This window comes from Rhinopithecus roxellana, chromosome 7, assembly GCF_007565055.1.
Source record: "Rhinopithecus roxellana isolate Shanxi Qingling chromosome 7, ASM756505v1, whole genome shotgun sequence".
In the NCBI taxonomy this organism is placed as follows: Eukaryota; Metazoa; Chordata; class Mammalia; order Primates; family Cercopithecidae; genus Rhinopithecus; species Rhinopithecus roxellana.
This window is the reverse complement of record NC_044555.1, coordinates 103216434-103232730: the sequence shown is the minus strand read 5'-3', so window position 1 is coordinate 103232730 and position 16297 is coordinate 103216434. Positions and strand designations below refer to the sequence as shown.

Genomic DNA, 16297 nt, shown 5'->3' with positions numbered 1-16297 from the left:
TTTGAACATAAAAGTTGTTTTATAAACTTACTAGAATCATAGTTCAGCTTTCCCCAGAAGCCAGAATAATTGCAGATGGGATCAGCTGTAAATTTGCACCCCTCCTTCCCCAGAGCCACAGATTCCTTCAGCCACATATGCAGGTTGTTTAGCCCCAGGACTGGAGTGAAAGCCCCTCCAGAGAAACTACCACTCAGAAACTAAATGTCACTGAGGAGTTACTGCTGTCATTTGATAGCTCTGGCTTGTCCAAGGTATGTCAAAGGCTGTGCTGAACTTGAACCCATCCCTGCCCTTTGGGAAGGTCAATATTTGAAGGCCACATTCTCTATGTGCACGACCTCATCATGTGTGAGCAGTCACATTTCATCTGGTAAGGGAGAGAAAGTGGCCGAAGGATTTTCGTTTTTTGCTTCTTATTTGTTCCCCTTTTCAAATTATGAAAGTTCATTATTGGCCTTTGGAGGAAATAGTTGCTGTTACTCCATGTGTCTGTTTTGCTACTGCTCATAATCATCAGTTGGGGTAAAAAGAAAGGAAGAAAGAGAGAGAGAGAGAGAAACAACAAAAACTGAATTCAAGTCAGGTGATGACTTGAGTTGTGGCGATAACAGAGCCTTGGTCTGGAATTGGATATGAAAGGCAGGCTACAGCATATTGCACCCAGATAGATCTCTACCCAGAAAGTTATTAAAAACCACAGTGTTGTTTTTAACGTTCTCCTAAACATGGTAAGCCAGCAGAGTCTGGAAGTGCTTGCCAGACTTTGGGTTGGTATATGCGTATGGAGGGGGTGGTGGATACATTTATTTTTGAGTCCGTCTCATGCCAAATCAGAGGTGGGGAGGTTCAGTGCTAAGAGCTGAACTGGTGCTTTATAAGCCTACTTTCTAAGCCTACTTTCTAAGCCTTCTTTAGGAAGACATGTCTCTCTAATGTGATCTGCTTGTCTTCATTAGATATCATCTATGCCTCAAATGGATGAAAGCTGCCTGTGGCTTGATTTTGAGGTCCTCATGGGCTTAAGCTTGCTGACCTTGTTTCCTAAGCAAGGCATACTCAATACATGGCAGTGTGGCAATAGAGTGCACAGAAGGCCCAGCTCTGCCAGAAGATGGTCTCGAAGTTTGTAGGCAGGTTAGAAGCAGAATTAAAAGTAATTTTACCTGCTAGCTCCCAAGGAAACACCTGTGTCTAGCACGTGTTCAGAGGTTATATAAGAAACGCTGACGCTAAAAAAACGTTGTTATTATTGAGAGGTGGAAAGATACAGGGTAATTTTGTCACCTTTAGGCAGAAGCTTAGTAGTGTTCAGGTCACGAGAGTGTGCAGTGTGAGAAAACACTAGAAAGCTAGGGTTCGTGGTTCCTACTTCAGACTAGGCTCCAGGTCAAAATGCAGGAGAGCTTAGGGGGTTGTCACTGGGGCTTTGTATAAAGAAACTATCTTCCTTCCTTCCTCCTTTGAAAGTTTTGTGTATTCGGGGAAACCCCGCTCAGATGGATTTTCAGAATCTATTGGCTCCCACAAGGTAGATTTAATTTAAACTGAATTCCCTTTAATCATTAGATAGAAACTTTTCATCTAATCACTGTTTTTGGCAAAATGTGCATGCCTATCACTCAATAGGATAAAGCACAGCCTGTTCCCACCTAGAAAGAACACTTTCTGATAGTCCCACAGGCGAACATTCCAGATCAGGACTGTGTGTCTTTCTGGCACGGTACTAATCCAACCCACAGGAGACACTGGCAGACAGACTGTATTGAAATTTCTGTAAAATAAGCGAATTGGATTAGGTCATTCCTTCAGACCTTCCTATTTCTAGGATTATGTTACTCTTCCAACGATAGTGCCTCTTATGTTCTACCATGGAGGTTGGTTTTCTTTTCCTCTTTCCTTTGAAATGAGATTTTATATTTGGGTGGTAACATTCAGAAAACTTTATTTCAAAACCTGTGGGCTCTTCTGCCTTTCTTTCCAACATTTCTTTTTATTCCTTTTGTCTACTTGTTTTCCTCTTCTTTCTCTCAGTCTTAAATGTACCTATTGACCAAGGTTCTGCCCTTTGCCCCTTTCCATGGTAAAAGTTTAATATTTTCTTTTCTTTCAAATTTTTTTTTTTTTTTTTTTTTGAGAAGGAGTCTCGCTCTGTTGCCCAGGCTGGAGTGCAGTGGCGCTATCTCAGCTTACTGCAACCTCCATCTCCCGGGTTCACGCCATTCTCCCGCTTCAGCCTCCCAAGTAGCTGGGACTATAGGCATGTGCCACCACGCCCAGCTAATTTTTTGTATTTTTAGTAGAGACAGGGTTTCACCGTGTTAGCCAGGATGGTCTCAATCTCCTGACCTTGTGATCCACCTGTCTTGGCCTCCCAAAGTGCTGGGATTACAGGTGTGAGCCACTGCGCCAGGCCTCAAGATAATTTTTAAGTGTCTAGGATATTGGCTGCAGTTGGAAAGTGCTCAAGTGTATTTGAGTAAGGAAGGAAGGAAGGAAAGAAGAAAAGAAAGAAGGAAAATGGAAGGAAGGAGAAAGGAAGATGTGAAAGCAGGAAGGAAACAATTTCTAAATGTATAAATTATATCCCTAAATCTGGTGCCACATTTTAATGATCTGCTTGGTTTCTGTGTATTCTACCAGGATCTCAAGCTTAATATATTCCAAACCTAATGGCTCATTGGTAAATGACAGATTTCACAATTAGGACATCTTGCTTTGGTGGTATCAACGATAGTTGGAGAAAACAATTTTTTTTTCAATTGTGATATTAGTTACATATTAAAAAATCACCTGTTGTAAGTGTACGGTTTGATGAATGTTGGTAATTGTATACAACAGTGTAACCACCACTACAATTAACATAGAGGACCTGTTGTAAAGTGTTCTCATGCCCTTGAATTTGATCGCTTCCTGCCATGCCTGACCCCAGGCAATGACTAATCTGTTATTTTGTCACAAAATTATACTTTTCTTTTCTAGAATGTCATATAAAAGGAATCATATTGCATTTACTCTTCTTGTTTGACATATTGCACTCAACACAATGATTCTGAGACCCATCCAAGTTGATGCTGAGTAGTGTTCATGGTATGGATGTATCACAGTTTATGTATGCATATTTGGATATATGCATATTTGGATTGTTTCCAGTTTTTGACCATTGTCAATAATAAAATATAATATAAGAATAGGCAAGTGTCTTTTCTCAGGTGATAAGTCATATTAGGTGGTCTATTTATATCCCTTCCAACGCTTAGATATTGGTTTTTACCCTTAAAGAGTCCAGTAGGAGGCATTATGATGCATATGGAAAGTGCTGGCATTGTCCTTTATCCTGAGACGCATCTTAAACATCAGATACAGCAACTCTGTGAGATTGGTCAGTTGTATGTTTAGGTGAATTTTACTTGATGAAAGGTTAAGAGGGCCGAGAGATAAAGATAGATAGATAGATAGATAGATAGATAGATAGATAGATAGATAGATAGTAAATTAAGATATTTTGGCATATCTAAAATGAGTATTTGATACTTAAAATATTTGTTTTATTGAAAGTGATAACAGGACATTTATTTCTTTCATTTTAGTTAGATAATTTGCCCAAGATCACACACAGCTACTAAATGACAGAAGAACTAGGATTTAAATCTATATTTTTGTCACCTTAGCTGCTGTAACTCTGCTGCTTCTTAGAAATGGTGTAGCTCAAAGATGGTAATAATAGTGATTATTAGCTGTTCAGTAAGATACTAATTGAAGCTAATTATTTAGTTACCTGGAAATATTATAAATAATCACAATAATATGGCCTGAATTAAGGCTCCATATTATTTTGTCCCTAGGGAGTCCTCTCTAGATGCTTAATATAGATGAGGGGAAATTACTACTGAGTAGGAGTCCCTGTTCATTTGCAGAAGAACCAATTTGGCAATGCAGATTTTTAGTTTCAGCTCATAAACAATGAATTTATTCCTGAAGAGCAGCAAAAGGATGACAAGATAACGCACCCAATCAACCGTGTAATTTTTATCAGCTTGCGTTTACTGAATTAGGTTACTGCCTTTCTCAGAATGTGTAATGTTTCATGTTTATTTTGAGCAAAAGTAAATTCTGGAAAGAAGGAAGTAAAGAAGAGGGAAGCAGAAGGTAGAAGCTGTTCACACACATAATGCATGTCTACCTATTCCCTCTTTGTAGGCATTTCTCAATTTCCTTCCTCTGCTTTCTTCTCATTCTACCTTCTCTCTTAGTTATATCCTCTGCTCTAGCTTCTCAGTAATAGCAATGATAATAACTGTAATAGTAACTCTGATATCTCTAAAATTAAAGTTAGAATTTTGAACAACTTGTTAGATATTGGCATATGGCAATTCTTAAGTCACTTTCACTCCAGTGTACCCAAAATCAAAACCCATTGCAGTGCTTTCCAAAAGAGCCATTCCTCAGTTTCCTTTCACAGCAAACAGTATTTCATTTTTCCTAGGCATTTGAGTTCGAAATAACAAAGTTGTCATTCATTCTTCCATCTCCCTAACTCCCACATTGATATTGTCTCCAAATTGTATCAGTTCTACTTCCTACAGCCTGTTTCCATTTCCGTCGCCACTTCGCTGGTGCATAGTTTCATGATCTGTTGCTGGGATTATTACAATCACCTTGCTGACTGGTCTGCCTGATTCCAGTATTTCACTTCTCTTATCTCTCTGTCACATTTCTAAGAGAGATAAGGCCGTCTTCCTAAGGCATGGCTTAGATCATTTTATTCCCTTGGAAAGCTCTAATAATTTTCACTGCCTTTTGCAATAAAGTCCAAACTCACTTCTGTACTAGTTAATTATTTACTTTTTTGTCTTCCCTTGTAAGTTTCCTACAGTTAAGGACTAGTCTTAGTTCACACATTAAATAAACAAAAGGGTGATGCTGATAGGAAAAGATAGGCTTGAAGTTTGAAAGGCCACTAGGTGTTTTAATTAGGAGGTTATTGGTGACATGCTAGAAAGCAGTTTGAGCAATGTGATGGGATAACTTTGTTGGAGAAAAGAAGGAGAAAGAAGATGACAAACTATTTACTTAAGAATTTGAGGTGGAGGATGTCAAAATCAGGAATATGCAGTTTGGGGTTTGCAGGTTTTATTTTCAGATTGTAGCCCAGCATCTCTCTCCTGATGTTCTTAGAGAACGTCTTGGAGTGTTGGAAGGTAGCAGGTCAAGTTGCTCATTCAAATATTGTGCTTGCTTGCTTTTGCCTAAGCCACTAGCCTAGTAGCCCTAGTCTTCTAGAAGGAAGATTGATGCTGAGGGCTGCCCTGGCAGCCCTGTCGGAATTCACTAAGTGCCCCACATTTTCAGGCTCCATTCCTGAGGAGTTCACAGTGTCCATATCAATTAGCTGGCAGGGCTCTGAGTCCCCAAAATGGTCTTTTATGCGATGAAAGTGGCAGCAGGCCAGCACTAGTTCCCCCAGTGACAAACCGTATGCTCAATTCCCCAGTGTCCGTAGACACCATGCACTTTTCAACAATCCTGGCTCTAAAGCCCCAACCTTCACATTGGAATTCTGCAGTACAGGAATTGCTTCCAGGATTTTACCAAGAGCTGGAATTCTTTCAAGTCAGAATCTCATGTGATCTCTGTATGTTAGTCTCCTTCTATCTACTCACCTATGTGATTCATTCTCTCTCTCTGTCTCTCGCTCTCGCTCTCCTCCACCTCTCTCTTTCCCTCCTTCTCTCTTTCTTTTAGAGACAGTGGTCTTGCTGTGTCACCCAAGCTGGAATGCAGTGGCACAGTCGTAACTGACTGCAGCCTTGAACTCTTGGGCTTAAGCAATCCTTTTGCCTCAGCCTCCTGAGTTATGTGGTTCTCTCTTAATAATAGCTTTGTTGAGTGTTTTTACCATGCCCGACACTGTCTTACTGCATAATTTTATCCTCTATGAGATGAAGTTATAAATATTGTTGCCACTTGGCATATGAAGCGGCTTGCTTAGAGCAGATAACTTGACTTTCAGAGGTCATAAAGCTTGTTGGGGGCAGAGAATACTTGGAGAAGCTGGGACCTGCTGAGTTGTCTGTATTCAGAGCCTGTGCTCTCAAGCACTATGCAAATGCTGCTTCCTCTTGGGTACCCAGTAGGACTACAAGCCAGTGAATTGCACTAGAGAAAGTATAGAATGCTGAGATGGTAAAATACTTTGAGTTTAGCAAATAATGAAAGCCATTGTATTCTTTCCCCTTCTTGCTCTCCAATTATTTCATCATTCCATACATGGTTTCAACCTTGCATATAAGGTACATGTATATTTTGGGGAACAGTAATTTTATAGAGGCTCACCCAAATCCCCAACCTTAATAGCAACTTTCTGCCTCTTTCTCTTGCCACTTCATCCTCATCGGCACTGGACATAATCTTGAAGCTAAGAGAACATAGTTAGCTGCCAACAGAAAACATGCCTGGAGTTCTCCTGCAGATCCCCATTCTCTTGGGAGGTATAATGAAGCAGTGCCAGTTCATTGTTTTCTCGGTCTATTGTCTGATTTCCTTTAAGACCAATATAATTGCATCAGTATTCTCCCTAATCCTAATACCGCCCCCCCCAGCCCCCCACCACACACACACACACACACACACACACACATGCACGCCTTTTGTCCTTATTAATTGGTCTTTGAGTTAATGGCCTGAGACACTTTCAGATGGAACATCATGGTCCTTTATGCAGTTAGAACTCTGGCAAGAGAACAGTCACTTTGTTGGGATAGACCCATTGATTTGGTGCTAGAATGTTTCAGATGTAGATTAGCTAGGAATCCAGTGGGACTGGCTCAAAGGCTCTACTTATTAGCTCACATGCCCCACCTGATCTTAGCTGATGTGTCTATTGTTTGCTTCTAGTACTCAGGTGTATTTACCAATGTTCATCTGTAGCAATAAGTTACTTAGTATACCCTCTGACTTTCTTGAAAGTCTGACCTTTCTCCCTTTATGACTTCTGTAAGAATAAAATAGAAATATATACTTATTCCTTTTTTTTTTTTTTTTTTTTTTTTTGAGACAGAGTCTCCCTCTGTTGCCTAGGCTGGAGTGTAGTGGCTCGATCTCAGCTCACGACAACCTCCGCCTCCTGGGTTCAAGTGGTTCTCCTGCCTCAACCTCCCAGATAGCGGGGATTACAGGCGTGCACCACCATGCCCGGCTAATTTTTGTATTTTTAGTAGAGACAGGGTTTCTCCATGTTGGCCTGGCTGGTCTCAAACTCCTGACCTCAGGTGATCCACCCACCTCAGCCTTCCAAAGTGTTGGGGTTACAGGCATGAGCCACCATGCCTGGCCCAATATATACATATTCCTATTGCTTGGCCATGATCTAAAAACTTGAAGGGGCTCTCTGCCAGAACTGAACATGGGATGATACCTGTTCAGTTCGGAAGGCAAGCCTGTGCCTATCTCATCCCTCACTGACTTTTGCAGCCACTTCTATAATAATAACGTTGTCTTCTAGCCTGAACGCTGAACTGTCCTATTTTGGAGGCTCTTAGGGGTTAGTTCCCCAGAAACCATCTGTTCCAAATGAGCTTGATTTCAGCGTAGGACTTTCCAGAAAAGCCTTTCTTGACTTAGAAGAAAGATAACATTCATTGATCTTGCTATGCTCCCATCTCGTCACTTCCATTTTCCTCCCCAGGGACACAACAGTCATCAGTCACTCTCCTAACACCAGCTATGACACAGCTCTAGAAGCTCGCATCCAGAAAGAAGAGGAAGAAATCTTGATGGCCAATAAGCGTTGTCTTGACATGGAGGGCAGGTAAAATGTTGTTCTGGACCCTGAGGAATCTGAGACGTTGATATAGAGACCAGATAGGATCTTTATTCACAACTAGGAAATCTGATCATGCAGTCTCCCCGCTCCACCATCACCCCTGCCAGCCTATCACTTAAAGGTGTGAGATGCAATGACTTTTACCTTGATAATCTCCACTAAACCTGGAATTCCAGGTAGAGTTTCTGTCCCTTTGGCCTTCCTAATTGCTTTTCCTCTGCCCTCTGCCTGAGCTTAAATTGTTGGCATTTGCACTCTGGGATATTCTTTCTAGCACTGCACTGCAACCCTGTGGTACAGCAGATTGCTTAATAAAAGAGTAAAACAATATCTGCTTGGCCGGGCACAATGGCTCACGCCTGTAATCCCAGCACTTTGGAAGGCCAAGGCGGGCAGATCACCTGAGGTCAGGAGTTCAAGACCAACCTGGCCAATATGGTGAAACCCCATCTCTACTAAAAATACGAAAATTAGCCAGGTGCGGTGGTGGGCACCTGTAGTCCCAGCTACTCAGGAGGCTGAGGCAGGAGAATCGCTTGAGCCTGGAAAGCAGAGGTTGCGATGAGTCAAGATTATGCCATTGCACTATAGCCTGAGCAACAGAGCGAGACTCCATCTCAACAACAACAACAAAAGAACATCTACTCAAAGTGGGAAGTAGGATACCTGATTCCTTTTATAAACATATGATCATTGACTTATTACCTGAAGGTTGTCACTGATTCATAGAAGATCTCATCTTCTCACTGAGTAAATTGTTTCTGTTGACTGAGATTCTTCACTACAGCACCCAGTATATCAGTTCATTCTCTCATATTCAGCCTTTTTTTTCCACTGGTACTTTATTGTGACTTACTAAGGTTTAAGCAACGGCTCCTGATGCTCTGCTGTATCCATTTGGGTGTGCAGAAAAACATGTTGTTTTTTTCTCACACTATTGCCTTTATTAATGAAAAGTCATCTTTTATATATATTATATATATATATATTTTATTATTATACTTTAAGAAAAAACATGTTTTAAAAACTGTAGCACACCATCCCTTGTCTTTCAACTCAGAACTAACTAGATCAACCTTTAGTCAAAAAGATAATGGGAACTCTATGTAGTCATGTAGTCAATTAGACCAAAATGTAGAGGTAGCAAGAACATCTTTTTTTTTTTTTTTTTTTTTGAGATGGAGTCAGTCTCACTCTGTCACCCAGGCTGGAGTGCAGTGGCACTATCTTGGCTCACTGCAACCTCTGCCTCCTAAGTTAAAGTGATTCTCCTGCCTCAGCCTCCTGAGTAGCTAGGACTACAGGTGCCCGCCACCATGCCCAGCTAAATTTTGTATTTTTAGTACAGACAGGGTTTCACCATGTTGGTCAGGCTGGTCTTGAACTCCTGACTTTGTGATCCGCCCGCCTCGGCCTCCCAAAGGGCTGGGATTACAGGCATGAGCTACCGCGCCTGGCCGCAGCAAGGTCTTTATATGTTCTTTGTCTTTGGCTCCTAGGATTAAGACCCTACATGCCCAGATTATTGAGAAGGATGCCATGATCAAAGTACTCCAGCAGCGTTCCCGGAAGGAGCCGAGCAAGACAGAGCAGCTGTCGTGCATGCGGCCAGCGAAGTCTCTGATGTCCATTTCCAATGCTGGATCAGGCTTGCTCTCCCACTCATCCACCCTGACTGGCACCCCCATCATGGAAGAAAAGCGAGATGACAAGAGCTGGAAGGGAAGCCTAGGTAATGACAGTAAATAAGGAAGATTATAGTCACATGTTCAAAGAGAGCCATGAGACAAGCACCCATGCTTAAGGAAAAGGGATGATGGTCCAGGTTCTAGAGAGGAAGGTGTACCAGGGTTTTGGGTTTATATGCCTCCTGAGACCTAGTTCCACATTCTGGAGCTCCTCCACACTTTGAAGTCTCCCAGTGAGAATACTGATTGAGGCCAAAGCCTAGAGGACAAGAATCTTGAGTTTCATTTGGGTGTGAAGGAAGATAACTCTAATTTCCTCTAAAATATTCTCACATTTGACCTTTGCCATGTGGCACCTTTATCTTTCTCCAAAACCCATGTGGCCTTTGTGTCATTCAGAATTTCAAAATTCCAGCATTTCTGTGTTCCTTCCTCCTCTATAATAGGAGAACTCAGAGTTTTAGTTACGCTAAATCGTTTGGGTAGCAGGTTTTGTTCCCACAGTGTTCTGAGATGAGAACAGAATGTACTTTTTCATTCCATTCCTGTCCATTCCCTCCCCTCTAATCAAAACCCCAGACATATTGTGGATACCACGGGCACATTTTTAGAGCCTGAGGAAGGAAGCTTATATGTATTTTTATTTTAACCCTTTTTTGTTGCTTTTAATTCCATTCTTGGTCCTCTGATACTTATAATGTCTTTTGGTTAGAATAAGCATTTTGGAGACTATGGTCATGGTAAGAACCTTAGATCACACAATTATTACCACACTTAATCTGTATCAATAGACTTCTTCCCCAAATCCTTTCTTGCTCCCTGGTAATGTGTGGTAATGGTTTATAAGTGGAGCTGAGTAGGAGCATTCTGACACTTGGTGGAACCCAATCACCATTGGAAAAATAAATCAAAACAGATACCCAGGTCACTTACAGGCTTAATATATTGTGCCAGGTGATGGATGAGGACCAGAAGGGATCTTCGAAGTCTGTAAGAAACTTTTAGCCATGGTTGGAGGAGCCTCACACACTGATTTCTGGGTTCCCTGGAGGCAAAAATAAATAATTTAGACACGTTCAAATTTCTTCTGAAATTTGAATGGGAGAACAGGTAATTAGATGTCTGGATTTGAATCACCTATTTTTTTCTAATGTCTGTTCCTCTTTCATTTGTAGGCATTCTCTTGGGTGGAGACTACCGTGCTGAATATGTCCCTTCCACACCCTCGCCTGTGCCCCCCTCGACTCCCCTGCTCTCGGCTCACTCCAAGACAGGCAGCCGAGACTGCAGTACCCAAACTGAACGTGGGACAGAATCGAACAAAACTGCAACTGTTGCTCCCATCTCTGTTCCTGCTCCAGTTGCTGCTGCCGCCACTGCTGCCGCCATCACTGCCACTGCTGCCACTATCACCACCACCATGGTAGCTGCTGCTCCAGTTGCTGTTGCTGCTGCTCCAGCTGCTGCTGCTGCTGTTGCTGCTGCCCCGTCTCCAGCCACCACTGCTGCTATTGCTGCTGCTGTTTCTCCAGCTGCTGCTGGTCAGATTCCAGCTGCTGCCTCTGTTGCCTCAGCTGCTGCCGTTGCTCCTCCTCCTGCTGCTGCTGCTGCTGCTGTTCAGGTTGCTCCAGCTGCTCCGGCTCCGGTTCCAGCTCTGGCTCTGGTTCCAGTTCCGGCTTCAGCAGCGGCTCAGGCTTCTACTCCTGCTCAGACTCAGGCACCAACTTCAGCTCCGGCTGTGGCTCCAACTCCAGCTCCAACTCCAACTCCAGCTGTGGCTCAGGCTGAGGTTCCTGCAAGTCCAACTACCGGTCCTGGACCACATCGTTTGTCTACACCAAGTTTGACCTGCAATCCAGACAAAGCAGGTAATTATTCCCTTTAGCAGGTAACTTTTGGTTTAGTTCTGCTCTCAAATACAGATTTATTTCTTGTTGCCTGATGTCTGGGCAGAGTTATCATTTGGACTGAGTTTTTCATGTTCTAAGGGAGAGAGAAGAGAGTCTGTAAATGACTTCTCATCCACCAAGATGGGAACAGGCATGAGTAGAGGCCATTATCTTAGCAGAAGTAAATGAGGGAGGTGACAAGTCTCACTTTGCCATTGGCTTCATGAGGGCTCTGATGGTGTCTAGTTCTAGAAATACAGGTTTTTTCTTCATCCCTAAGTGTTTTCTAACCCTTATTTCCATTTAGATGGGCCTGTGTTCCACTCCAATACTCTGGAAAGAAAAACTCCCGTTCAGATCCTGGGACAAGAGCCTGATGCAGAGATGGTGGAATATCTCATCTAAATGGCCAAATCAAGAGCTGCAGATTCTCAGCAAAAATGCTTTTAATCATTTCCCCCTTTTATTGGTTCTTGTTTTGGGGGTGAGGACAAGGGTTGGGGGGAGGGGATGTTTTTTAACAGGACTTTTTGTTGGAACAATGTACTACTTGAGTAATACCATGTGAACCACCAGTCTATTCTGGTATGCTTAGGGTGTACCTCTAAAGACAGATTAATCAGAATATGCTCTAAAGCTTATTGTTTGAATTTATACAAATACTGGGACTGTTAACGGGTGGGTATACATCAGTGCTTTCAATGTGCTTAAATTTGTTTAAAATTTCCATATTCTAGATCATTTTTAATCGAAGAGCACAGTATGTGTGGAAGACAGTGTGTAACACGTAGTTTGGAAGTGGGAAGCTGGAGAGAATTGAATGTGTGCTGTTTTGTATAGTTACTATCCTGTGCAGCAGCCGGAGAAAGCTCTCACCTCAGGCTTACAAAAGGGAATAGTTTCAGGAGCTACGTAAGCTGGAAAAAAGGTAGGGAGTTTTGGGGTGCAGAAGGGTGCTGGAGATAATTTTTTCTTCCAGTTTCCCAGCTACCCTGCCCCAGGGAATTGTGTTTGTCTTCATTTCAGTGGTGCTTTGGAAACGGATTCTTTTGGTTCCCTCCTGGAGGTTCATACATTCATATATATGCTCTGGAATAATTTATGCATTTGGATAATTAATATATTGCTTTCAGATGCTGGGAGAGTACATTAACTGAGTGATGCACAACTTCCTCTCTCTCAGGGAGTTAGACCACCAGAGGCCTTGATGGAGAGTTGCGTGAGGTGCTATATGCAGACTTTCATGGTCTGTGTGTAGCCATGAACACAGCTTGCTTGCATTTATTAAGACCAATCAGCTTAGTGGTTATTTCTTCTACAGCACAGATTCACTGGCTGGGGCTCCAGTCTCAAATTGCTAATCATTTGCAAAGTGAGGAAGGATCTTTGTTGACAGGTTGAATGCTTTGAATTTCTGGTGACTACTTTGAAATAACTTGTTTTGTGTGTCAAATTCTAAGCATATGTCTTAAAAGGCATTTTTGACTATCATCTCCAAGGGAATAACATGACAAACCCAAAGTACTATGCTGCAGTCGGGGGAGAGGTGGATTGCAGCAGTATCCTCAACTACCTCTTCTCACTGTCAGTGACTCCATCTTGGAATACCTTTGGGAAGCAGCGGGAAATGTGCATGTGGGTAGAGATCAAAGGAGGCAATGGTTCCAAGCCTTGCCATAGGGCTGCCTCCAAGAACACAGAAGGATGCCAGTTGCCACAGGTCCCTGCCCTGTGTCATCTGTCTGCCCTTCATTAAGGTGACAAATCTGCAGATAGCATCATTAAGATCAGTTTTAAGGGGTATAGGGAGGGTGAGGGAAGGTAGGGGGGTGTTAGGTAAGGGTGGGGGGGTAGAGGTTTTGGGATGTCTTAGTTAGAAACCAGATTAATAGAAGAGTAGGCCTGATATATTACATCATGAGCCATAGTGGTGGGAGAGAACTTTAGCAATATAGCCCTACCCCCTCATTTTAGTGATGAGGAATCTGAGAACTGGAGAGGTTCAGTGACTTTTTAAAAGTCACACATCACAGCTAACCATTATGCCAATCACCATGCTTATTTTGGGAAACTCTTATCTTTTTTTAATTCCATTTTACGAAAAGACATCTTCATGGTCCAGGGAATATGTATCTTGTAAAATGTCCCTGGCTGGAGTAGCTTGTCCTGTCTTGACAAACTACTGAATTTCTGTCTTGCCTCTCCTTCAGTGCCTTTTAAAAGGCTTTCCCTTTTCTGATTTGCATTACAACATCGAGTCACATAAATGTCCCCCCTGAGAAACCAATCCCACTTCTTACTAGGAGATTGGGTGTCTTAGATAATCTTTTGGGGTTCCTCTGTGAGTATAGTAATGATATCTTTCCTAATTATCTTCCAAAGGAATTATTCTCTGTATGTGTGTGTGTGTGTGTGTGTGTGTGTGTGTGTGTGTGTGTAGAGAGAGAGAGAGACATAAAGGAAGGGTTATGTGATTTTCAGCTAGTCCTTTCACATTTCCAATAATGAGGTAATCATGTTACATACACATTAGTCCTCAGTTATAAAGTGAATCTCAGATAGAAATTAAAACTGCAGTTGTGTTAAGACTCTTTCATACTACCCTTTAGTCATAAGGAGAAAAATAACCTCAAATAGTAGAAGCAGCAAGTAGCAAACTTCAGGAGAGCTACTTTCTATCCAAATAAATAATTTCAAAACACTTTTCATCTACTCCTTTCATGGTTATAACACATTGGCAGACTTTTTGCTGGCTCTAGGAACCATGATTTTAATCACATTCTGCAAGGTGACAAATGTCATACATTCCACATTGTGTGGTAGCCATCTCTTTAGACTCATGTGTTTGGGGGAAAGGAAGAAGTTCTTGGTTAAGTACTATTTTGAACTTTCCAGAACCTATCTGTCCTCTCATACCAGAGACAGTTCCTCTCTGCTCAGTTTCCAATCCCGGATAATTTGCTAAAATAACATTGTACATCTAAGAGAGGAAAGAAGAGTATGTCAGTATATTATGCAGAAGATAGATACAGCCTTTTCAGAAGATCTCCACTAGTTGTTGATCCAAAAATTCAACTTTATGGGAGAAATCTCAATTAGCCACCTTTTCACAGCTGTGTGGATGTAACATTTGGGGGCTCTTTCTGGACTCCTACCTATCTGTGCATTTTACTGGCACCTCAGGAAAGGAGGGTGACCAGGTTGTCTTAGCTTGTACTGCTTGGTGGTCTCTGAGGACCTTCTAAGTCAGTTGTACCCCAATGTTCCATGTATAGAAAAACTTCATTAGAACAAACTTTACTTGATATGAAATTCCTATTAACAGTCTTTTTTGAAATAAAAGTAGCTTGAGCTTTCTTTTAAAATCATGTATCTTGATTGTTGATTTAATGAAGGATTTCCTTTTAATGCTGCTTTTGAGCTTCAAGGTAATAGGACAGCAGGAACCTAAAATATCTGCCATCATCTGCCATAGGAAAGATACCCAGAGACCCATCATATTCTCTTTTTGTTGTTACACTGTTGAGTGGGTATAACAATTGGAAGATGAGCAAACTGATTGATTGTGCAAACTACTTTTCATGACAAGCCTAAACCCTCATAATGCGGCAGCTTAAAGTGTAGACATATGCACTAACTTTGATCAATTATATTCTCATATCTGTTAGCCACACAATCTCCTATTATCTCAATTGCTTATGTGCATATGGAGTATGTTACTTAAAACGTGTGCATTCTTACTGAAAATGTTTTCTAAGGAAGATATCAGTTGTGGGCTAATTACCACCAATTTCAGCCTGCCACGATTCTTGGAAATGTGTCTTCCAAGTGCCATCCATCATCAGTAGGACAAGTGTCGGGAGTTTGTTTATTTTTTTCCAGTAGCAACGATGGGTTACATGGAGCCATGAAACCTCCTTCTGGCCTCCCTTGTGATTAATGGCATGTGTTTGTAAAATGGATAGCTGGGGTTGGCAGATGGCTAGAGAAGAATCGCCTTTGGTTTAAAATGTATGTGGTCCCCTAATGATTGTGACCCCATTCTGTAATCAACTGAGCTAGTTCCAATAAAGTTAAGCAGGTTTAAATCCACTTTGTGCCTATCTTTTCACTGACAATAAAGTTAGCTATTTTAAAATGCAGTACCGTGTGGAAAATGCTTTGGTGTTTACCCGACAGAGGCTTTATTTGTGCTGTATCAGTGATTACTTTCAATTCAGTATGCAGTGAAATTGCCTTTCAAGGGCAGCATGCAGCAGAATTTGCATTTGCTTGAAGTATGGAATGTGATTATAGATTATAAAGTATTAAGACAACACCACAGGCCACATGCTCTAATCGGTCTCTTTATATACTCAGGCAGCATATATTAAAAGCTTTGCATCTTTTTATCTCCTGGTTTCTAGGGATAAAATGATGGCCACCCAAAGCAGAGAATTCATCCTTTGGTTAGCATTTTGGAAGGCCCCTTGATATTCCTTTTGTACCCTTGTTCTGATGCCAATTCATCAGTTTTGGTTGAGGGAGCTTGTTATTAAAAACAAATCAAAACCACAAACGAGTTGGCTCTTCACTGAAAATGTTAAGGCTGCCTTTACACTGCCCTTTCTGTGCCTCCTGTTTACCAATGAGTTCCAAACCTGACTGGTGAGGCAAGGATCCCCAAAGACTTTGAAATGACACGTTTTCACAGTGAAATAGACTTGATGGGTGTTGCAAAAGGGATAGGGTAGGGGGTCTAGAATTAATTCAACTGTAAATTTGATTTTTCTTAAAGTTGGACTTGATTCCCTCCATATTTATGATGAGTGCTTTGAAAACCATATGGATAAAAGCCTTCCCTCTTTTCAGGACAAAGAAGATAAGGTATTAAGTTCACCAGACCTTCTTACAAA

At 41.7% G+C, this 16297-nt stretch overlaps 1 protein-coding gene across 3 annotated transcripts in view; it reads left to right on the top strand.

The window, feature by feature from the left end:
* AMOT (angiomotin) overlaps positions 1 to 15544 on the top strand; it is a 67318-nt gene extending 51774 nt beyond the window's left edge. For all 3 annotated transcript variants that reach the window (XM_010353291.2, XM_010353289.2, XM_010353290.2), the window contains 4 exons: positions 7688 to 7810; positions 9325 to 9557; positions 10689 to 11381; positions 11710 to 15544. In XM_010353291.2, coding sequence (XP_010351593.1) covers positions 7688 to 7810; positions 9325 to 9557; positions 10689 to 11381; positions 11710 to 11807 — 1147 coding nt within the window. In that variant the 3' untranslated portion in view covers positions 11808 to 15544. The remainder of the gene's footprint in view (positions 1 to 7687; positions 7811 to 9324; positions 9558 to 10688; positions 11382 to 11709) is intronic.
* Positions 15545 to 16297: the final 753 nt, after the last annotated feature.